At 39.5% G+C, this 25,283-nt stretch overlaps 1 protein-coding gene across 1 annotated transcript; it reads right to left on the bottom strand.

The window, feature by feature from the left end:
* Nucleotides 1-1,300: 1,300 nt before the first annotated feature.
* On the bottom strand, nucleotides 1,301-24,239 carry hace1 (HECT domain and ankyrin repeat containing E3 ubiquitin protein ligase 1). Its single transcript, XM_026926808.3, has 24 exons — nucleotides 23,957-24,239; nucleotides 21,095-21,149; nucleotides 20,918-21,007; nucleotides 20,568-20,672; nucleotides 20,140-20,215; nucleotides 19,869-20,000; nucleotides 18,155-18,237; nucleotides 16,707-16,803; nucleotides 16,459-16,560; nucleotides 14,668-14,774; nucleotides 14,409-14,559; nucleotides 11,472-11,788; nucleotides 9,477-9,545; nucleotides 9,296-9,383; nucleotides 8,495-8,606; nucleotides 8,293-8,390; nucleotides 8,000-8,087; nucleotides 7,486-7,635; nucleotides 7,174-7,370; nucleotides 6,895-7,026; nucleotides 4,140-4,238; nucleotides 3,638-3,708; nucleotides 3,386-3,499; nucleotides 1,301-2,439 (listed from the first exon to the last, which is right to left on the bottom strand). The coding sequence occupies exons 1-24, from the start codon at nucleotides 24,045-24,047 to the stop codon at nucleotides 2,337-2,339; spliced, it is 2,727 nt and encodes a 908-aa protein (XP_026782609.3). The 5' UTR covers nucleotides 24,048-24,239; the 3' UTR covers nucleotides 1,301-2,336.
* Between the last annotated feature and the right edge of the window lie 1,044 nt (nucleotides 24,240-25,283).

The following is a 25,283-nucleotide window of genomic DNA, read 5'->3' as shown; positions in this document are numbered from 1 at the left end:
CAGCTGATGCAGAATTACAGGATCAAAGGTCAGGCATCAAGCACTGGATCATGCACATACTATTATGAGATCTCTGTATTAGCTCGTTGTAAATAGAGCAGCCACCCATTCTGACCTTGAGTGACTATCACAGATATGCTTGATTATCATACAAATGTAAGCAGAGGGCAACACGACATCTAATCATTGCTGAGCCAGATGAAGGAGTGTGGCCTGGATTTGGGAGATACCCCCCAATCTTTCTGATTTCATGGGCTGGAACTTCAGTTGAACTGGAACGGATAGAGCTGGAATTGGATGTTAAATTCACAAGTGTGTGTAAGTAGGTGGCGACCAAACCACAATGACACACACAATGTGTTTCAGATCTGCTCTTTGTATCCAGTGAAGCACAGACCCACTCCCTCAAACACACACACACACACACACACACACACACACTGACTCTATCTTTCCCCGTTTCCTTTTCCATTTCTCAGCTGTCGTTATGACATATGCTGAGCTCACCTGCCCCCCAGTCCAGGTCCAGAGCCATGCTGAGTGGCTTTTGGATGCTGTGTTGCCATGGAGAGCCAGCAATAATTTCAGTAGCGTTGCCATAGTGAGCAGGTAATATCTAGAAAGTGGTGTCTCAATAGAGAGCAGGTAGAACATGATATTTGCACTGGTATACAAAACCTAATAAAAAAAAATGCAACTTTTTTTTTTTTGCACATGGAAGTTACTCTGTTTTCCTACATTCCACTGGTCCTATTTATTAATTTTGCTCTTGTGTAAACTAGAGAGAAAAGCTTCAGAGATATAAATTGGTAGAGGACTATCTTAACCTAGTATTATTTGTGGAAACCAAAAGAATGGAAAGAGTGTGTCTGAAGGGTTACAGCAGAAGAGTTTGTTAACTTCACGTGCACTGATCTGTTCCTAAAAAGAAACTAACTATAAATTGCTGATAAATTGGTCATCTTTTTTAAACTCCTTATCTAAGCATGAAATGTAGTTATTCCTTAAATCATTCATATCATTCTTATGCTTGCTTTGGGAAAAGAATTCGCTATAATTCTCAATATCATGAGTCTGACCTAAAAAAGAACAACAGAAAATAGGACACCAATAACAGCAGCAATAATGTAGCTCAGTGATGACTGATGAATACAGTACATAAATATGCTAAAGGACACCAGACACCAGCTCCGTGTGCGGCTGACAGCAGTGCAAGAGCAATTTCTGTAGGTCCCATTACACCCATGTTTATCTTGAGAACACACACACACACTCACACACAATTAAATAAAACTCTGAATATAGTAAAATATATACTTCAATATTTCAATGATTTTTGCAAAAGGTCCTTCAGGTTTGTGTATACAATATGCAGTCGATTTACAAATGAAAAAGAAAAAGTATACAACCAAATCAAAGTGATAATTTAAGAAATACAAACATATGTTCACAATATTCTATCTATTCCTTCTCTGGACATAATCATCGCATTCATAAAATAAAGTGGCATCCCTTTTCCTGAAACACTTGTAGCTAGCATACACAAACATTCTATCTTTTATATTTTTTTGTCTTTATCTTTAAACTTACATATTCTAGCAAATTTTTTGGCACCATTGATCCAATTTGCATTCTCAATATCACACAGTTATTGAAAAAAAATGACATATTAAAAGACTTTTAACTATGACTATGATAAACAAACCAGCATTACAAAACTACAATGGAGCAGACATTACAGAAGTATGAAGGTCCTTGCTCAGTGCTGTAATACAATCAGACAATCTCTTTTTGTTTCCAGTAATATTTTGTAGTTCCCTTTTCCTTCTCTATCCTAATACATGAGCACACAGATATATACAGACATGGCTTACATGGTTAGCATTTACAGAGGAACGACAAATTGAAGGAAAATATCTTGGCTATTTTGCTGTGGGGGCATTTTGCTGGCATGGTTTGCGTCCATTTGTCCCCTGGTGACTGTAAATGTATACAAAGTTATTCTGACGGATCACAATGATGGAACATTTCTATCTTGATGGGAGTGCTCTCATCCACTATATATATCAATAACCTTTGACACACAACACTGGCTGTACAGACTGGCAAACCGACATACCACATTTTCAGCATTACATATTGTTATATATCCCTCACTCATGTTTCCCTTGTCTTTAGATTTGAGTATTTGAAGTAACACCATGAAATCAAGCAAAGGCTTCCGAGTACCAAAGGAATGAGTGCAGAGGATAACCCTGAAGTGAAGTACACAAACCCTTGCGTAAGTATGTGTGTCTATATAGCAAGCATCCCAGCCAAAAACAGCAGGGTAAGCATCACGCCATAGTGTAACCATAGCTTCCACAATGCAGTGCAACCAGCAGCCGGTCACGCAGGACGTCCTTGCTGGGGTATTCTGGGAGTTTCAGCATGTTGATACTGGAGGAGAGAGATAGACAGACGGGTCAGAATTATTCCCTCATGGATTGCAACAGAACAAGTCATACAGCTGCATATGCTTAACTCCCGCCCTTACACAGAACATGCCTTTTTAAGCTCAGGGTGTCATGCTTCTTTTTTTGTTCCATGTCTTTCTGCCTTTTCTTCCAGTATGTGTGATTATGTCTCTGACATTTTTTATCATGCTGTGGAGCTTCTGCTTCAATCACTGATGTTCACGTGGCACCACTATGAATCTTTCAAAAGAGCCACACTGCCCTCTGGTGCCTCACTATACCAAAACGCAGCCAAGGCATGGCATGGTGACAGATCAGAACCCAGGACTATCTGTAACCTGGTCAAGTATGTGTGTATCAGTTCCTCATTCCATAACCCTATCCATGTAAGTAGGAAGAGGTCTCTGGAGGTTATGGGTTAGGGATTAGTGATGGGAGTGTTTAATAAAACACTACTCAAATTCATAAAAGAATTTTCCTTTAAACAGACGAATCCCATTCCATATTAAAATGTGCCTGAACCTATCAATCATCTCACATTAAAATACAACAAACACACAAGAAATTGTGCATTTTCTATAGTTGTTTATACAGTGTGTTTATGTTATACCCTATATAGTGAGAAAACAGTGAATAGAAAGTCACTGGGGATTTGAAGATGGATTTTATGTGGATCATGTAAAGGAATGTAAACTTGAGCTTAATATCAGTAACTGTGGATGAATGAATGAATAAATAAACACGACTGAAACAACTTTGGAAGAGTTTTATTGCGCTATGACTGAAGACGGCTGTGCCATACAGTCTGTCAGAAAAATCATTCTATCCAGGACAATTCTATGACAATTATATTTGACATTCCCTAGCTTCACCCATCTGCTCACATGGGCAAGAAAGGAAACCAACTGCAAAAGCACTGTAATACTCACCAGGTACTAGAGGTAGGCAATAAGTTGGATGTGTAGGGCACAGCAGCGATAGTGAACTTCTGCAAGCCACTGCCACCCATAAGAAAAGCAAAACCACCATGTGGAACACGGGAACTGGAAAGAGAAGAAGAGAAAGAGGTAGAAAAATGAGATGAACAAGAAAGAGAAATGAGTGCTGTGCATTAGTCGATCAGTATGAATAACATTAATTAATGTAATCAAATAAATAATAGGCTTGAACAGAAATCTTACCTCCCAGTGACAAACTGTAGGAGAAGAACCCTCTCCTCCTGAGTGAGCCCCTCCACTACTTCCCAGAACCACTGCAAAGCAAGAAAACACACGCAAAGATTTAACTTCTGCCTAGTGATATTCCTGTGACCTGTTTAAAACAAACACCCACAGAGGTACAACAGTGGTCTTTTCTGAAGTTTAAATGACAAAATGTCTATAGGTCCTCTACCTAGAGGTACAAAAGATACAAACCTTGAGATAGTAGTTTAATAAGACAATAGAGAATAAACAAGCTAGTTTTGGGACAATTTCCTCTATGAAAGCTTATCCCTCATATATCTAATCAATATAAGATAGGTTTAAAACCTAATCTTAAAAAAAAAGAAGCACACTGAGAACCCAAAAGTGTTTTCAGAAAAAAAAAAGAAAGAAAAATCGGTAAAGATTGTGCTAAGAGATTTGAGATAGTCTTTTCATTCAAGAGAGTGATCATGTTGTTCATGTTGTGGCAGCTGCAAACCTGGATGACTGGCTCCTCCAGGTCATAGCCACTTGTATACTCTGTGTTTCTCTTCCAGTCCATCACATCAATCTCTGGCATGCCAGACAGCAGCAGCTCCTGCACACACACATACACACACCCATTTAAGACTAGAAATACAGCACAGAGCTACGTGTGTTTGAACCCCATAACAACAGAGCTAATCAATAACTCATCCAGCTCAGGCTGACTTATAGCACGGCTAAGGTAGCACTCCCACAGCGTTCGACATTTCCCATGAACCCCTTTATAAAAGGACGTGTGCGCGAAGTATGGCTCGGAGAAGAGCTGTGAAAAGTGCCTTTAATCACTGAACACACACTCCATGTGAAGAATATTGCGGGTTTGCTCAATGTTCCGATTACACAAGTGAGAGGCAGATAATAAGGACAGAGTGTGAGACAAAAAAGCACTTTGAAACATGGGCCCTCATTAAATAGTCCCTCTGAGGATTGTCAGTGGGCTAGTCGTGGCTGTGGGAACGACACATGGGCTTACAAATATATGCATGCTGGAGGCCCTCGGCACAGTAATTTCCCTGAGAGAGCATCAATCTGTGGGAGAATGGGGTGTGTGTGTGTGTGTGTGTGTGTGTGTGTGTGAGAGAGAGAGAGAGAGAGAGAGAGAGATAGTGAGTGAGAGAGAGGCCACCTGTGTGCCGAGACAGAAACAGAGGAAGGACATGGAGTAAGAGGAAGGAACGTCAGTGTGAAGCCTGAGGCCCCTAGGCAGGGAAAAAAGAAACAAAGAAAGAAATACAAAAGAGTGACAGCTACTCTTATTTTTCCTGATAAATCATTTGTGTTATACTTTAAGAGACTAACATTATTCCAGCTGCACTCCTTCTGTGCATGAAACAGAAATCCGTTTATGCTCTTCTATCTTTAAGGCTGTACTACTTCCTCTTTAAGGCACCACAGGCTGGATGTTTAGCCTCGTCTAAACTTAAAGAGGTCGTTTTTAAATTTTAGGCCTCTCTGCTTCCTGTGAAAAATACTGCAATTGAAGTGAGGAGTGGCAAAGACCTCCCCTTCCCCCAACAGTCCCCATCCTCTCTGAGGAATATTTGTATGCCCCATGAGTTACTTTTTAAGGATTATTACTATTATTATTATTATTATTATTATTATTATTATTATTATTATTATTATGTCTAGAAACCAAGCACCTGTAAGTTCCTTCAGGAAAGTGTTCACAGAATAATCCCATTTAGTCATTTATATTTTACTGGCTAACTGATCCTTCTTATCAGACTACTATCTTAATCCTGCACTCAGGATTTAATCAAAAGGTGTAAGCTTTTTAGAAGTGCCTAGCACAGAGATAAAACAGGGCAGATAAAGAGCTTTTGCATCGTCCATTATGGAAGACCTTTCCTAGTTAATATACGCCACTCTCATATGTATATACATACAAGAGTCTCAATCGTTAAATCCATCTCTTTCCCTCCACTTGGTTTCCATCTCTATATTAAAGCCGTATGGTGGATGGTTGACCTTGGGCTTAGAGAGTCCTGTTGACCTGAAATAATGATGCTGTCACCCTCACCATTTTCCATTCACTGACATCAAGATTGAGAGGTGCGCAGATTTCTAGGGAAGCCTGCAAAATCATATTTAAATTTTTGTTTTTAGTGTATGATCATAGTGAGCCTGATTGAGTGGTTGAATACTTGCAGGTCATGCGGGACACACATTTACAATTCTTGGTCAATGTTTAAATAAAACACTTTCTTCTAAGGAGCATTGGTAGCTCATTTTTAAAGAACATGTGATTGTGGAAGGTTGAGAGTTCATATCCCATAACTCAAGATGCATAATATCAACTCTGCTCACTGGCCACAGTTTTCTAATGTGCTATAAGTTGAAAAAAAAAAATCCCTTTTTCTTGTCTTTCAGCTGCCCCATCCATCCTTACTGTCATATTACCCACAGTCCTGCTTATTTAGCTATTTACCCATCAAGCCCCAGTTCTGGAGGGTCCAGGTCTGTCCTGTTTTCCTGTTTGCCTGCTCTATTGTTCATATACCTCATTCTTAATTAGTTCTCTGCTGTCATGTTTGTCTGTGTCATTTCCTGCTTTTGCACATTCATAACTAATGCACATCTTTAATTTTCCTCTATGTGCCCTGGGGGACAGGCCAATGAGATTTAGAGATGCAACAATGACAAGGGTTGCATCAATATAATGTCTCTAAAAACCTACTGCGCCTAAAAACAGATTATAAGGAGTACTCTACAGTACACATCTCATAATATTTAAACTGTATTCTTCCAGACTCTACTTTTCATTCACTCTAATTTAATCTATACTGACTGACTGTAATATAAACAGTTGCTTCCAGCATGAGTTTCCTAATATCACAATATTTGATTCTCCGTGTAGGTTCAGCCAGAGAAGAATTGATTCCTACTTCTGAGGGCTGAATCCCCTTCCACAGTCATGTTAGAGATTTTCTCTGTAACTGCTGTCTTCTGCCCACAGGGGATTTCATGCCTAGGCCTCTGTAAAATTTTGTTAAAATTAAATAAAATTAAATTGAACTGATCTATTGAGAATGATGTGTGTGTGTGTGTGTGTGTGTGTGAGAGAGAGGGAGAGAGAGAGAGAGAAAGTATTATAAGAAAGGAAAAGAGTAGAAGAAGAACATTTAAATTATGTAGAAATATATCACACAAAGATCAGCCAGAAGAAGCAAAATGAGGACCATTAGAAGAATTGGGAAGCTACTCACCAGTTCATACTCATCAAAGAGCTGAATGAGGGAGGGAGGAATGAAGGTGTGGAAGCCCTGCAGGAAAGCATTGATTTGAGGCTGAATGGCTCGAGTCATCCTCAACTCTGTTACAAGCTGCACATATTCAGCCTGAGAGACAGAGAGAGAGAGAGAGAGAGAGAGAGAGATAAATCCTTATACCACTATCAACTCACATTATTAAATAATAAAAGTCAAACTGTGGGATCACAATGTGTGAACAGTAATCCTTGTTTCTACCTGCATTTATGTCCTCACCTTGTTGTCTTGGGTGACCTGAATACCACTTCCTCCTGGTTTGAGTGGAACTTCTTCCATGGCTCCAAACACATCTGTCTCCACAGAAAAGGTGAGCTCTAGGCCCAGGTCACTGATATCATTGTCCAGAATCCATTGCAGGTTCTTGGCATATTCTGGATCAATGGAAGACACATCCTGATAATTCACTGGGATACCTGGACAGATAAACACACACACACGTCATTCTTTGCGTGAATATGTGAACACCCTTGTACTTTACATGTATATTTTGCGCATATTAATGTGTCAATGTGCCTGTCTGTGCATTACCCAGTATGTGCTTATAGAAGGAGCGGGTGAAGTATATATTCACCAGCTGGCGATGGTACAGGGCCAGGCCGAGGATTTGACCTGCAAACCGGAAGTAGTTCAGATGGTCTGGGTTGACAGAGGAGTTACTGTTGGGCTGAAATGTAGTTCCTGTAAAAGACACATACAGGTCAAGCAAATAACGGATTGTACTTACACAGCAGTGTTTTTTTCCAATGATTATAGACTAAGCCGCTAATCTTTAACACTCATGTGCAATCAATATCCAATAATTAGCTACTCTACATAGAGGTACAGTGACAAAGTGAGTCAAAGTCACTGCCCCATACCGACATACACTCCAAAAATACACTCATATAGCATGATATATAAGAGATACATCAAACACACAGAAAAAGGAACACACACATACACACTCACACAAGGAAGAAACTGAAGAACCCAAAGAAAATCTCAACAAAGGCGCATATTAATAGTCAGCACATTGCAGAGTTACAGTTAGAATATTGCTTACCATCTGCCGATTGGGTGAACAGTGCATAGTCTGGATTGATGATCTCATTAGAGAGAATGTCAAACCACTCTCTCACCACCCCCTGACCCTGAGACAGAGAGAGACAATGTGAGTACCATCTGCCAACATCACCAGCATATAAGATCTGTTTCCCGAGACCGCAGCACTTCTTGCACAGCAAGTCCAGATTAGAGAGCACTGTATTGTGTACCGAAGCCCAGCGCAGCTGAAAATAGCTGAGAACATGAGCAAGCTGCTTGCTGATGACACAGAAGAGATAATTTCAAACTGACCATTCCCTCTTCACCATGAAAGCGTACAGCAATGCCCTGCTTGAGCTTCTCATTGGTGAACTTGGACACGACCTCGCAGCTGCTGCGGAATATGGACTCTAAGAAAGGAAGACAAAGTGCCATGTTCATGATCTATATCTAGACAATGAGAGTGTAAATAAAGGTAGGAGCTTTCTAACATTCAGGACGGGAATTCTAGTACCTCTGTGAATCAGTAAAATGTCATTCTCGTTGACAGGCCGATGGACCATATCCGAGTCGGGCTGTCCAGCCAGGAGATGCTCATAAAACCACTCACACCTGTCCTTAAATGGCTGTGGAGCAAAAGGATAATTTAAACTTCGTCATATTGATTAGACACTCGGGTCTTATACTTTGCCCAAAGAGCAGTCGTCTGGCCTATTAATCACCCATTCGTTACACTATAAACTACAGACCTTGCCTTAGTAAAGTGGGGATAATGGGGAAAAGGAACACTTCAGCTACACAGAGAGGAGAGACTGCAACCCATTTGCATAATATTTAAATGACTTTATTCATGATGCAAGGAGGGGGAAGACTGCAAGACGTACAAATTAATAAGATTGAAAGGAACTCTTTCCTCCAGGGGCACCTGGAGCATGCGAAGAGGAAAATCAAGAGATGAAATCGGATTCGGCAAGTTAAAATCTGTAATTAAAATGGCAGCGCATTCCCCAGTGGACCATAATCTGGAGGTAACGAGGCTGAGCATGCAGTAGCTCAAATATGAATACCAAAAACTTCGTGAACACGACATAGTAAAGCAGCAGTTAAAATTTATGAAACCATATAACGGACCTTAAGACAAGTGTTATCCACAGCATAATAACACAGTTAAATGATCCTAGCTGAGTGAGACAGGTGTTTGAAAGTCTATCAACACAAGTCCCAAGAGTTCTGCAGCACAAAAGGTCACTTCTGTGAAATCAGATGAGGGGCTACACTGGAAGTGCTGCTTTAACATGTGAATCAGACCACATACCTGGCCTTTGATTATGTGCATGAAGCGAGACATGAGCTCTGGACATTCCAGCAGGAAATGGAAGTGATTAAAGATGATCTTTGGGTTCCTGTGGGGAAAAAAATGGGCAAATATTATAAGGAAGGTTAAAAATTTGTCATGGACAAGAACACATAGTTAGAGAGAGTCAGTCCTGACTTACCTAGTTACAAAACACTTAAGTACTTCATCGTGCTTGCAAACGAACTCGATGAAACGAGGAGACGTCATGCTAGCCAAGAAAAGAGAGATGGATAGATAATATCTGAGAGAAAAAAGCTGCAGTAACAAAGTGCTAAGAAAAGCAACTTGTATAAGGACTTTAATTACACAGTTTGCAAACTCATTACAGCCACTGAGCCGTTAGCAAACACAATATAGCTGAATTATTTAAAGGGTGATTTCCAAAATCATCACTCCAGTCTCTAATGACAAGGGCAGTCCAAAATATACAAAAAGACAAGAGACATCTCACTAGAACCTGCCAAGAGATCGTCAATTCTGCGGTAATTAAAAACCTATTTAATTTCCTAATTACATGCAGCTAGAAAGCTTCAGCGGTAACAGAAGTGTGAGACAGCATTCTTTTCTTGTTTATTTCAGCGACTTATACAAAGCTGAGCGCTGATTAAAATAATTATATTGCTGAAGAGAAAAATCAGGTGAGGAAGATTTAATATTACTATTTGCATCTTTCTTCCAAACCACTCTGTTATTGTGTTTTGATATTCTGCATTGGCTTTCCACCTTGCAGTGTGTCTAGTGTTTAGACTAGTGTTAAAGCCACAGAATTGTGACATAAACAGTAATTGTGATTATATTAAATGTTTAGGATTATGATTACTGGACAACTGTGACTATACAACTATTTAAAGCTTTATTTTAAAATGTCATAATTACATTAGTAGACCATATATAATTAATGCTATCATTCACTTTACATCAATTATACATATAAAGTTACTGCAGCGTGTTTTACCAGAACTGCTGGGATAAGCACTTTCCAGAATTATTTGCACCCTTGAAAATGAGCAAATATTACTATATCAAATAAATAACAAATTAGTAATATTTAGATTTTCACCTTATGGTGATGATGTATAGTTTTATTCTAACAAAATATTTTTAACATGTGCAGAACAAGTCTTTTAGCAGAACAGTGGTTTCAAAGTTACCGGCATACAACCATTGCTACATGGTGAAGCTTCTCGTGGAGAGAATAACAGCATTAGGCTTCTTCCTATAACATCCACCAACGCTGAAGACACTCTAACCACAGTTCAACATTTCAAGGACCTTTACATTCTTAGTTTTGAGCATGTGAACTGCTTTCTTCAATTAAAAATAAAGTTTATTTCGAGTATGGCAAATTATCTCCAATTATTATAAGGATTATTTAAGGGCATGAATAAAAGAAGGTTTCTAAATGGGTTCAAAATGTCCATTACCATTGTTTAAGCAAAAATAAAAGCTATTAGTCCAATTTGCAAAGGTCAGACCCACCTACAGCAGAACCCTGACTCATATATAATCATAATATGCAACTTCATGGCATGAAAGGCATTTCATTGTTTTAATAAACAACAGTGAATATTTCATTATTTATTATCATCATTATCTTGATCATCTGCATATAGATATCATTTATGGTTTGAGAGACATTTTGATACCTTTTGGAATCTTCGGTGCTGTAATGCCTTGCACAATATCTAAAGCGCTTACTCTGATATAATAGATACAAAAACTACCAGGTGATAAAAATGAAGCTGGGTAAACAATAACTTTAATATGCAGATAAGCTATTTATCCTATTAATACAATGTATTAATTGCTGCCTTTCATGATTAGCATATGGCAGAAGGCAACACCGTGACATCCACTAATGCACAATTAATTATGCCACAGTTGGTTCAAAACATCGTGAGTAATTAAGTTTCTTTTTAGTTTAAACAATGAACAGGTATTAAGGGGAGAAAAATTATATACAACTGTCTAGTGACATTTGGCAACAAATAAAAATGTGTTATACGCATTGTCTTCTTGGTTGTATACATTTTCCTATATCAGAGAAGTTACACTATGGTAGCTTTAAAACTTAGTCAATTTCATTAGGTAAATCTCAAGAATTCATTTGTAAAAGGTAAGAGGTCGTTCTTACCCCTGTGGCATCTGGCATGAGCAGCACATATAGAAGGCCTGGATTACTGCACTCAGCCGGTTGGCAGTCATGGAGATCACATCCTGACCATCTACGTAAGCCTTGGGTGTCTTCATCACCACCTCAGGATCCAGCGAAGGGGGCAGAAGGTCAGGGGTGTCGGCAGCAATGGAAGGACCAGCCTCCCGCTGCTTCAGGAGGAGCGAAGCAATGTCACTTCCTGGAGAAGAAGAGGCGGTGTCTCCACATTTTCTATCCAACTCTGTGGAGATGAGCACCAGCCATTCGTCCAGAGAGTGCCACAGCAGCTCCAGAGGCTGAGAACAAGCACGCACACATCAAAAAATGGAAAACTTTCTCACGCATTACTTATACATCTAAAAAATTAGAGATGTACAACTGATTGAGTTACACTGCTTACACTGTTCAGAGCTGCACTGCTTTACATACAAATCAATCATGTAGCTGAAATTCAGCTGCTGAATGAATAATGTCCATCTTAATACACAGTCCAATCTGAAAGTCCCACTCTGTTGTTGTTGCTATACACTGAAGACATTTGGGTTTGAGATCAAAAGATGAATATGAGATGATAAAGCAGAATTTCAGCTGTAATTTCCTGATATTTACATCTAGATATGTTAAACAACTTAGAACGTGGCACTTTTGGTGCCATACCACCCAATTTTTAGGTGAGCAAAAGTATAGGAACAGATAGTCTTAATGTAAATCAAAGTAAATAACACTTAATATTTGGTTGCATATCCCTTGCTTGCAAAAACTGCATCAAGCCAGCGACCCCCTGACATCACCAACCTGTTGCATTCTTCTTTTGTGATGCTTTTTCAGGCTTGTACCACAGCTTCTTTCAATCGTTGTTAGTTTTGGGGGATTTCTCCCTTCAGTCTCCTCTTCAGGAGGTGAAATGTATGCTCATTTGGGTTAAGGTCTGGTGACTGACTTGGCCAATCTAAAAACCTCCACTTTTTTCCCCCCTGATGAAGTCCTTTGTTTGTGATGGCAGTGTGTTTTTGGTCATTGTCTTGCTGCATGATGAAGTTGGAAGCATTTCTCTGTAAATTGGCAGACAGAATGTTTCTCTAGACTTCTGAATTCATTCTGCTACTATCATGATTTACATCATCAATAAGGATTAGTGAGTCTTTTCCAGAAGCAGCCATGCAAGCCCAAGCCATGACACTACCTCCACCATGCTTGACCAATGAGCTTTTATGTTTTGGGTTATGAGCAGATCCTTTCTTTCTCTACACTTTGGCCTTTCCACCACTTTGGTAGAGGTTAATTTTCGTTCCAGAATTTTTATGTATCTCTGTATTTCTTTGCAAATTCCAATCTGGACTTCTGATTCTCACTGCTGATGTGGTTTGGCCTCTATATTTCTTCTCTAAAAGCCTTGTTTGAACAGTAGATTGTGATACCTTCAACCCTGCCCTGTGGAGTTTGTTCATGTCACTGACCTTTGCTTTTGTTTTTTTCTTCACAGCTTTCATAATGCTGTTGTTTTCCTTGGATGACCTGTTTTATCTCTGGTTATTAGTACACCAGTGGTTATGTTCTTTTTCACGACCTTCCAAATTGTTGTATTGGCTATGCCCAGTGCTTGTGCAATGGCTTTGATTGAATTTCCATCTTTTCTGACTGTCAGTTGCATGTTCCAATATTGATTCTGATCACTTGAAAAATGGGTGGATTGAAACAAAAGGTGTCATGTTCTAAGCTGAAATTCTGATCGATCATCTCATTTCCATCTTTTGATCTCAGACCCAAATGACAGTGTATAGAAAAAAAATATAAATAAATTGGCCTTGCCATTCCATTACTTTCAGAGAGGGCTGTATAAAAGATGGTGCCTCATATGTCATGAGAAATTGATTAAAAAAAAAAAGGAATGTCTGACAATCACAACATCACAACTGTAAAAAGCAGTATTTGTGCAGAGTACAAAAAACAATAAACATTCGGTCCCACTTCTTCACTGAAGTGCACATCACATTAACCAAAACATTGACATTATTATATTATTAGATAACTTAAGATAGTGAATTTTAAAAGTATGATAAAATTGCCTACATGTTGTACACACATTATGCTTTCATGACCTATATTTAGTATCTCGTGGCTGCATTCAAGTTGTGCGCACAATTAACCTATGAAAAATAAAATCCAAAATAAGTGGATCAAGTGCTATTTTATAAGCTGCCAAATAATGAAGGTGGAAGCAATATTGCTAAATTAAACTAAAATGATTAACATGAAAATTATTACTGGAACCATTCATGCAACATTATATTGGCAATGTACTAGTGGATTTCATAGTGGATTTTAATGCTTGGCATCTTCTTATCCATACATCCTATTAGTCTTTTTATTTGTTAATTTTTAAGTTGTTTTATGTCACATTGTGTTACATTAGATAGCAGAAAAAGCAATCTGCCTCTTTAGTCTGCATTTCTATCCCCCGATTTTTTCAGGCTTAAAAGCAGTTACACCACTTAAAACCCCAGTTTCTAACACCTCTGCCAAAAAATATGGCAAGTTCAGAGGCATGAACTACACAGGTAAATTCAGATGTTAAAAATCTTAATGTGTCATATTAAAGATGGTGCCTCATCTACCATGAGAAAGTGATAAAAATGTAACGTCATCTAATCACCAATCTAAAGACCTCCAAACAGCCTATGTGCAAAATATTCCCAACTGTGGCTTATATTTAGTATGACATTAGCTACGTTATATTTTAGCAAACATAATAGTGGGTAAATGAGACACATCGGATTAGGAACATGAAATCATCTACGCAAATTTAAGCAGCGAGCACCCTCTTCAGGATGAATCACTCCAGTGCACCTCTTTCAATGGATTGAATTCACTGTAGAAAAGATAATGGAGGCTCAGCTGAACGCAGCACACACTGACCTTGAAGACCTGACTGCGTGGGGTTTTGTTCCCATTGTATCCCATGTCAATGCCAGTGTTAGGAGAGGATGGACCCAGGCGGAATACATGGCAGAAGATCCGCACTATTCTGAGCAGACTCTTCATCTGGGCCTCATAATTACTAGACAAACTAAGAAGGAAAAAAGAAACGGATTGTGCAGGAGCAGAATGCTGTATTGGATGAGATTTTGTGGTTGAGAGCATAGTAAAGGACCTCCACAGTGGAGATGAAGCCTACCTGAGCAGCTTGTGTCCATTGGTGGTGGCCACCTCAGCCAGGCTGGTAAGGATTCTCTGATAATTGGAGTCATTCTGCTGAGATACATGCTCAAGAACCTGCCGGAGCTGAAGTCATATATGGAAGCAAATACAAACTTACTACATTTTGTGTATATATATATATATATATATATATATATATATATATATATATATATATATATATATATATATATATATATATATACACACACACACACATACATACAGTGTCTTGCAAAAGTATTCATACCCACTGAACCTTTCCACATTTTGTCATGTTACAACCACAAAAAAAAAAAAAGAAACTTTTATGTGATAGACCAACACAAAGTGGCACATAATTGTGAAGTGGAAGGAAAATGATAAATGGTGTCCAAAATTTTTTACAAATAAATATCTGAAAAGTGTGGCGTGCATTTGTATTCAGTCCCCTTTACTCTTATACCCCTAACCTAAATCCACAGGAACCGACTGCCAAACAGCATCATGAAGACCAAGGAACACACCAGACAGGTCAGGGATAAAGTTGTGGAGAAGTTTAAAGCAGGGTTAGGTTATAAAACAATATCCCAAGCCTTGAACAGCTCACGGAGCACTGTACAATCCATCATCCGAAAATGGAAAGAGTATAGCACAACTGCAAACCTACCAAGACATGGCCGTCCACCTAAACTAACAGGCCGGGCAAGGAGAGCATTAATCAGAGAAGCAGCCAAGATGGTAACTCTGGAGGAGCTGCAGAGATCCACAGCTCAGGTGGGAGAATCTGTCCACAGGACAACTATTAGTCGTGCACTCCACAAATCTGGCCTTTATGGAAGAGTGGCAAGAAGAAAGCCATTGTTGAAAGAAAGCTATAAGCAAATACAGCAAGCATGTGGAAGAAGGTGCTCTGGTCAGATGAGACCAAAATTGAACTTTTTGGCCTAAATGCAAAACGCTATGTGTGGCGGAAACCTAACACTGCACATCACCCTAAACACACCATCCCCACCGTGAAACATGGTGGTGGCAGCATGGTGTTGTGGGGATGCTTTTCTTCAGCAGGGAAGCTGGTCAGAGTTGATAGGAAGATGGGTGGAGCCAAATACAGGGCAATCTTAGATGAAAACCTGTTAGAGTCTGCAAAAGACTTGAGACTGGGGCGGAGGTTCACCTTCCAGCAGGACAACGACCCTAAACATACAGCCAGAGCTACAATGGAATGGTTTAGATCAAAGCATATTCATGTGTTAGAATGGCCCAGCCAAAGTCCAGACCTAAATCCAATCAAGAATCTGTGGTGAGACTTGAAAATTGCTGTTCACAGACGCTCTCCATCCAATCTGACTGAGCTTGAGCTATTTTGCAAAGATGAATGGGCAAAAATTTCACTCTCTAGATGTGCAAAGCTGGTAGAGACATACCCCAAAAGACTTGCAGCTGTAATTGCAGCGAAAGATGGTTCTGCAAAGTATTGACTCAGGGGGGCTGAATACAAATGCACGCCACACTTTTCAGATATTTATTTGTAAAAAATTTTGGACACCATTCATCATTTTCCTTCCACTTCACAATTATGTGCCACTTTGTGTTGGTCTATCACATAAAATCCCAATAAAATACATTTTTGTTTGTGGTTGTAATGTGACAAAATGTGGAAAAGTTCAGTGGGTATGAATACTTTTGCAAGGCACTGTATCTATATATATATATATATATATATATATATATATATATATATATATATATATATATAGATAGTATGTTGACAAGGGGAACATCTCACCATGTTCTCTTTTATGTCATCATTCTGTGTCATCTGAATGAGTGTCTGAAACAGCCTTCCATGATGCTGTATGAGAATCTCGCATGTTTCACCATAACCACCCTGAACAATGAAGGAAGAATGTGTGAGAATTAATAAGAATATCTGTACCTGAATATAAACTACACATCAACATTTACAACAATGAGCCAGTCCCAGGCCCTCCAGTACCAGAGATGACCAGCATCTGTGCTCTATACACTACTTACCTGCACACAAAGGTCAAGTGGGGTGACTCCATTCTTGTCTGGCAAGTACTTGGCACCCCTGAGGAGCAGGATTTGGGCTGTGTCCCTCTGGCCATGGCTGTAAGATTGACAGAGTGAGCACATGTCTTATACAAGAATCTGTGTACAGACTATTATATCATCTGCACATCACCAAAGTACCACCACAGTAAAACCAACAAGGTCATAATCTCACCTGAAGTGAAACGAGTGGACACTAGAGGATACTGTTGTTTAATTACACCTGATTGCTTTTCCCTTTTCTTAAATCTCCCCATATGTCAGTACTACCAATGCTGTCAGTCTCATAAAGCAGATGGCACTTGCCTTTGCATATTTTCAAGATTAGTCATTAGAGTGTTTCCAGGTGGATCAACATGCTTCAGATAATAATCACTTGACTTAATATATAACTGTGTAGATGCCTGACCAAATTAGTAAATCACTGGGTGTCACCCCTGTGGCCAGACGTATTTGCCTGTAGACCCTGTGACAGATGGTATTGCTTAGCACTAAAGGCACAAGGGGCTCATCAGCTTTGCTTTACTGATGCATCACTCAGTCAATCAGCTGCAATCAGGCAATGGAAACATGGGAAGACCACCGACCCTACATGCAACAAAGCCTTTTGGAGTGATGTTGGCTACATTTGCTTATCGGCACATTGCAATCTCATGCCTGTCACCTGTATTCAATATTGACACATTACTTCATGACATACACTTTGTTCAACACTAACAAAGACCATGTCTCAAATCTTGCACTATGTAGCAAGATACAGAATGTACTTGACAGTGTAGCACATGGATTTCTGTAGAGTGTTAATGTCCCAGTTGCCATCACCCAACACAACACAGCTGGTAAGTTCAACACAAACATGTCTTGATTGACAGTATGTGATATTAAACACAAAGCAGACAATAAAGCGTTCAGAGCTTCATCAATAGACAGTTACTTAATAATGTGTCTGAATTATTTATTAGAAAAGGTGCTTCTCTTGCCTCGCTTGCCTCGCTTGCATGTATAAGCAAGTCCAAGTAGACAACCATTGACTGCCATTTGTAATTGAAATGTGAGAATAGAGGAGCATTGTTGCTAGGCAACCCACTCATCCAAGTGTATCAAGCATGATACAAAAGAGAAAAAAGTAAATTGAACAGCTCCTCAGTCATTGTATTCTTATCAAATGGCAGTCTCATTAGTCTAGCCCAAGACAGAAACTGATAGTTTTCCTTGTTATTCTTAATTCTCTACCTTAAACACACATTTGGGAGAGGCAGCAGTAGTTAGTAAAAAGGATACTAAAAGTCAGATAGGTGCTCAGATTCTGGACTCCAGACCTTCAAACTGGAGGCATGTCATTTCAAATCTTGTACCACAGCAGCTGTTTTACTGGTATTAACCGTGAGGGAGATAATTATCCTAGTGACCTGCAAGCGAAGTAGAGAGGGGTCGCTCCAGAGACGTTGGGCCTATTGATGTCTGCTCCACTGTCCAGAAGGCAAAGCACTGTCTGAATAACACAGCATAAACAAACAATATCAGCAGTGCTCATCACCACAATCAACAGACAATCTCCTATGAGTAATATCTAATTATGGTGCATATATTACAACACAGCCAGAAGAACATTTTGTACAGAATAATAAAATGCACGATGTGATGGTGGTTGATGTGGAGGTTCTGCAAGTAAGGACAGAAGTATAAGTAGATTTTTACCATCATCCAAATTCTATAACTAAATAAGCTGCAAACTTTCCCAACCCTATATGCCCCACCCCCTTCACCCTATACACAAGTGTTTATGGCTCTGTATACTAGAACCTGAAAGCCTCTTATATTTTATGAAGTAATATCACTCGCCATGTGATTCATATTAAGAAAAGCTTTGTCTCAAATAACAAACTAAGCATTATATTTTCAGATGACATGATTATATAGTACCTTGATTTTTTAGGCTAATATCAAACTGTACATAGAGTGTCATACTTACATACATTATTCCATGGTTATTAATAGTAAAGAGGAAGTAGCAGAGTAACAGCATTGGGATGATATTGGTCTGAAATGCTGGATTGGTGTTGACACTTCTGAATGGATTTTATGCCGTAAACATGTATTATGTCGACCGAGAAAAGATTTTGCAAGTGAACATGTCTTAAGGCATGCTGTCATCATGCCTCATGTTTCACATACTACTTGGAAACAGAATCGTACATGCAAATGGATCAGGGTCCCATTAGTATCTGGTACCAGTCAATACCCAGCACTCAGGTATGTGTATCATATTTAAAAAAAATTTAAAAATAAATGGGATCGGTGCATCCATAAATAGTAGACTATTCTTTGCAGAATTGTGAAACACACTACTGACACTGTAGTACACCAAATATATGATTAGAGATCAGCTTCAGATTTTCCAATCAGGATATCAGCTCCACACTGATGCCTAAAAGAAAGACCGAAAAACTGCTGCACTTTTACATTTGACCCACCTGAACACTCAGACTAATTCCCCAAAAAGGGTTTAGTCATAATCACAAATTATAAATTTGAGGGTGAAAAAACTCTGGATGTCCTCAAAGCCCTTTAACACAAGTTATTTTCTTCTCCTCTTACTTAAAAATTATTAAAATGAAACCTGACAGAACACTGAGTGTGAAGTGGGAAAACAGTCGAGGTCAGGATCAAGCAAGGTGAGGTGGCAATACTAGCCGCTCAGCTACCATGCCACCCCATACGTTTTTTTATTTAAATAAATATGCACAAGTATATATTGTAGCCCAATTATAATATTTTGTGAACTGACGTGGCTTCATTCAAAAGAAAAGGATATCAAAGAAATAGTTATTTTCTCATCCCTAGCGTTCACAGCATTAAACACCAAGACAGGAAAATGTCAATTCCGATTCAATATCAGTCCAGCGTTTCATGCCAATATCGGCCTAAATACTGACAGTCAGGATAAGATCTTTCAACAAAAACATCATCAGAGTTTAATGATAATGTTTCTGTTCTAGTTTTGTAAAACAAGTTGTATAATAAGAATTCTCATGTATTCTATAACTAATGACAAAAAAACTTAAATACCCTCACCAGGGTCACTACAATCTCACACATTTAATTAATTAAATATTGCCTTACAGTCTTGTGTCCGTTCTGGCAGGCCACATGTAGGGCCGTCTGACCCATGGCATCCTCCACGTCCACATTGGATACATGCTGCACCAAGTCATGAAGCAGCTCCGTCCTCCCGTTAACCGCCAGCCAGTGAATCTGTAGACAGAAAGAGGGAGGTAGTGTACGAAACAGAGAAGATGAATCCATAACACAGCACAACACAGATAAATCAACAATGTTCAACAGCGAATAACAGCAGTGTAAATAATTATCATCATAATCAACATATACTTACAGCAGTTAGGCCTTCATTGTTGCAGATGTTGACATCTGCATTGTACTCCAACAGCCTACCCATGCACTTCTTCTGCCTGTTAAAGTAGGTATGCATATAATTTACATTATATCTACAAACAATACAGGAATGAAGGCAAATGTTTGGTGAAGCCAGAGAAGCTTTTTTTCCTCTAAGTATGCACTAACTCCAGCATTTGTTATATTAAGTGAGGGATCCCAGACTGAGAGAAATAATCCACTGTATTCATGATTTTCAGTTTTTCACTGCTTCCTACATAGCTAATCCAGCTCATTAGCGGATAATCATGTCTCCATGAGCTGGATCAGGGAAATCCTGAAACCGTGCAGTGCAGCGGGGCTGGCATAAGGAATGTATTGTGGCCAGGAGATGGCAGTAGTGTATCAGTTTCAAAAGAAATACTCTACCCATTTCTTGCTGCCAGATGGAGTGGGGTACATCCAGAGATGTCCTGGTAGTTTGGGTTTGCTCCTCGCTTCAGTAAGAGGACCAAACATTCCACTGACCCACAGCTGAGAAGATATGGGGAGAAAAGACCTGCTGTGAAATCAGATGTGCAGCACAGCAAAGCTAGCTGATTCAAATGTTCAGCTATTTCTTTGTGAATTTAGCAAACAGCCATGTGGTTTTAACATAGTCAATACACTGAACAAATGAAGGACGCTGTGATGCACTAAACTAGAAGCAAGATCTGTGAATTGAACATTTGTGCTAAAGAGTAAAACACTGCCAATGAGACATTCAGACATCAACATACTTGGCCGCTATATGAAGGAGGCTTCTCTTCACTCGTCCAAATGCATAGTTGACATCAAACTTGGAGTTCAAGAGCAATTCTGAGACTGATCTACAAGTGTGGGGAAAAAAAAACATTTTCAGCACCAGCATATTCATCATATTACGATATATTTACTTTTTTGTTTTGGTCCTGTACCTGTGTTGATCAGCCATCACCATAGGCATGAGTGTGTAGACAGCTGTCTCATTGTCTGTACAGAATGTGAGAACAATGACTTAATGTGGGTTAGTCAAATTATCCCAGAACAATGACAGGGTTTCGTTTCCTTTCACTCTACAAAGCATTAACATAGTATGAAGAGCCAAACATGGCTTGTAAATGCAGGCTTATCTGTGGACTAAAGGAATCCCAGTAGACAGGATATATTCACAAGCGAGGTACCCTCAGTGGCCACTTTATTAGATATACCTACCTACATCCTAGGCTTATAGCTGCACTTGTGTATACAATTATTGACTGTAACCCTTATGTCTCTCTGCACAATTTATCCTCCACTCCAGTGCATATGTGTAGCAGGTGCAGCAGCTTTACTGAGATTTATTTCAAATACCTCAGTGAGTCAAAAACAGTCCACCAAACAAAAATATCTAGTCCAGTGGTCCTGTAGTCCATTATGAAGAGCTATAGTGTTTAACTGTACCCACAAGTTGCATTAACAATAACTTCCTAATAATGTTGGCTAGTAAGTTAAACGTCCCAGCATTGCTAGTGTCCCTGACAGACTCATACTAGCACCACACACACTAACACAGACATGTTAGCGTCCCTGATAGACTCATACTAGCACTACACACACTAACACAGACATAGTGTCCCTGATAGACTCATACTAGCATCACACACACTAACACAGACATAGTGTCCCTGATAGACTCATATTAGCAACACACACTCTAACACAGAAATGTTAGCGTCCCTGATAGACTCATACTAGCACCACACACACTAACACAGACATGTTAGCGTCCCTGATAGACTCATACTAGCACCACACACACTAACACAGACATGTTAGCGTCCCTGATAGACTCATACTAGCACCACACACACTAACACAGACATGTTAGCATCCCTGATAGACTCATACTAGCTCCACACACACTAACACAGACATAGTGTCCCTGATAGACTCATACTAGCATCACACACACTAACACAGACATAGTGTCCCTGATAGACTCATACTAGCACCACACACACTAACACAGACATATTGTCCCTGATAGACTCATACTAGCACCACACACACTAACACAGACATGTTAGCGTCCCTGATAGACTCATACTAGCACAACACACAATAACACAGACATGTTAGCATCCCTAATAGACTCATACTAGCACCACACACACTAACACAGACATGTTAGCGTCCCTGATAGACTCATACTAGCTCCACACACACTAACACAGACATAGTGTCCCTGATAGACTCATACTAGCACTACACACACTAACACAGACATAGTGTCCCTGATAGACTCATACTAGCACCACACACACTAACACAGACATGTTAGCGTCCCTGATACTCATACTAGCTCCACACACACTAACACAGACATAGTGTCCCTGATAGACTCATACTAGCACCACACACAGTAACACAGACATGTTAGCGTCCCTGATAGACTCATACTAGCTCCACACACACTAACACAGACATAGTGTCCCTGATAGACTCATACTAGCACCACACACAGTAACACAGACATGTTAGCGTCCCTGATAGACTAATACTAGCTCCACACACACTAACACAGACATAGTGTCCCTGATAGACTCATATTAGCACCACACACACTAACACAGACATGTTAGCGTCCCTGATAGACTCATACTAGCACCACACACACTAACACAGACATGTTAGCGTCCCTGATAGACTCATACTAGCGCCACACACACTAACACAGACATGTTAGCGTCCCTGATAGACTCATACTAGCACCACACACACTAACATATCTGTGTTAGTGTGTGTGGTGATAGTATGAATTTAATAGTGACACAAACATGATAGTCCCTGATAGACTCATACTAGCACCACACACACTAACATGCATTGTTAACACTGTTGTGCTTCCACCCACATTGCAAAAACATGCCGGTAGGTGGACTGACTATAATAAATTGACCCTAGGTGTGAATGTGTGTGCATGGCACCCTGCAATGGACTGGTGTCCCATTCAGGGTGTATTCCCACTTCACTTCACACCCAGTGTTCCATCATGACTACGATCAGGATAAAGTGGTTACAGAAGTATAGAAGTAAATATGGAAGGAAGAAAAGAAGTACAGAAGTATGAACGTAAGGAAGGAAGTTCAGATGGGCAGACGGATGGACAGAGAAAGGATGGTATGGAAGGAACAGTGAAAAACAAAGGAGAATAGGATGGATGGATGGATGGATGGACAGACGGACAGATCCTTTCTGCTGACAGACAGAGCAGAAGTGGTTGATAAACCCTGCACAGCAACAGATGACATGCCAGCAGTAATTATTTACCTACAAAGTGCATCTACATGGCTAGTCCATCTGCTAAAATGTCCAATAAGTATGTAGATGAAAAGTAAGCGTACTTTAATACAGTGGTTGAGTGTATCATAAAGCAACCACCCAGTATAAAAGGTTATACCCTAACCCCATGTTACCACACTAAATATGGTAAAGCAATGCTCCACCATTGGTGACATTATTTTGACGTCCAGTTGCATGCTTGGGAAGCAGCCAGGAACATCTGTTTCTCAAAGGCAAACTGGGCTGTGACTTCCTGGTTGGTGGGTCTGTGTGTGTGTATGTGTGTGTCATCATGTCATGATCTCTCACACACACACACACACACACACACACACCCACACACAGAGCTTAGGCCACATTCCTGTGTATCCTTATCTAAGCATTAAGGTACAGTGTGTAGACCTTCCCACTGGTGTGTAAACTGAAATCTCAGCACTGAGATCTGACAGAAGTGAAGGGAGATGATCCAGCCGTACCTTCAGGGAGCTCCACTGTCCTGGCGCGGCGTAAAGAGCGCGTCAGCCGGTTCAGCTGTACGTTTAACTGCTCCATCGCCCTTTCCATCATACGAGCAGAGAATTCCTTGATGGAGCGCTTGGAATTAAGCTTCTGCGCCTCTCTTTAACGACATTTAAACACCCAAATCCATTAGGTGATCCATTTCATCAAGCGGCTTAGCAATGGACACTTCCATCCAGCATTAAGAGACATGACGCCCCTCTGATCCATTTGACATTACTTCCCTGTTGGCGCTCGCTTCCTGTTTTCCTTACTCCTGCTCGCGGTGCACACTGGGTAATGTAGTTGTAGCGCTTCCCCTGCTAAATTCTTAAATGTATATTTAGGGTGATCCTAGATAACCTGAACATTTCTTCCATGTTTATCTAAGTCAGTCATTGCAGACATTAATATAATCTTCTAGACCACATATTAGACCTTTCTGAAATTCCCAGGATGCTGTTTAATCATAGGCTGTTAGAAGGAAAAACATCAGACACACAGGAGACATGATCAAGCATGTAGTTGTTTTTTCTGTTTGTTTGTTTTTGTTTTTTTTTTTGTGCCAGAACATTTTTCCCAGCCTACATGTAGTAATCTGGGACAGCTACACTCTTAGAAATGGTTAGCAGTTCAGAGTTCTCTCAGAGGGATAATTCAATAACCCTTTAGTGCACAAGACCTTTTTTTTATTATTATTGTTATTTCTAAGAGTATACCAATGTAATCCTGGACACTTGTATATTAGGTTTAGAAAGTTTTAAATTTGCCCAATTTCTTTGTAAATACCATATTGTATCATCCACTGTATCATGAACATGATACAGAAGACTTCAATATCAGATAACTAGTACAATGACCTATCTAAATGAACTACTATGTTCTATATGCGTAATATTTTTTAATTGATCAATTTTAATTACATTTTGCCTAATAAATCTCTTGTATCAAACATGCTCCCTCACTTTTCCACCCTGTTTTATAAAGCGATACAATGTTAAGATGAAGTTTTTAACGTTTTAATTGAATCTCTGTTTCTTTTATTAGTACTATTACATTTGCATCCATGCATCATCTATAAATTTCCAGCACATGTTCAATTCAGACCACAATTTTTTCAATATATATTGAACATATTTTTTTTTTTCAAGACCGTATGAGTGAACCACTAGCCTTAAAAGAGTACCAAAGCATCACTGATCCCCAGCATATTTTATAGTGGACATCAGGTGTTTTTAGTTGTATGCAGTTCTCATTTCTTGCCAAACCATGCCATTATGTCCAGGTTGTGCACGGCCAAAAATT

The sequence above is a fragment of the Pangasianodon hypophthalmus genome, chromosome 1, assembly GCF_027358585.1.
Source record: "Pangasianodon hypophthalmus isolate fPanHyp1 chromosome 1, fPanHyp1.pri, whole genome shotgun sequence".
In the NCBI taxonomy this organism is placed as follows: Eukaryota; Metazoa; Chordata; class Actinopteri; order Siluriformes; family Pangasiidae; genus Pangasianodon; species Pangasianodon hypophthalmus.
This window is presented reverse-complemented; position numbering and strand designations above follow the sequence as displayed.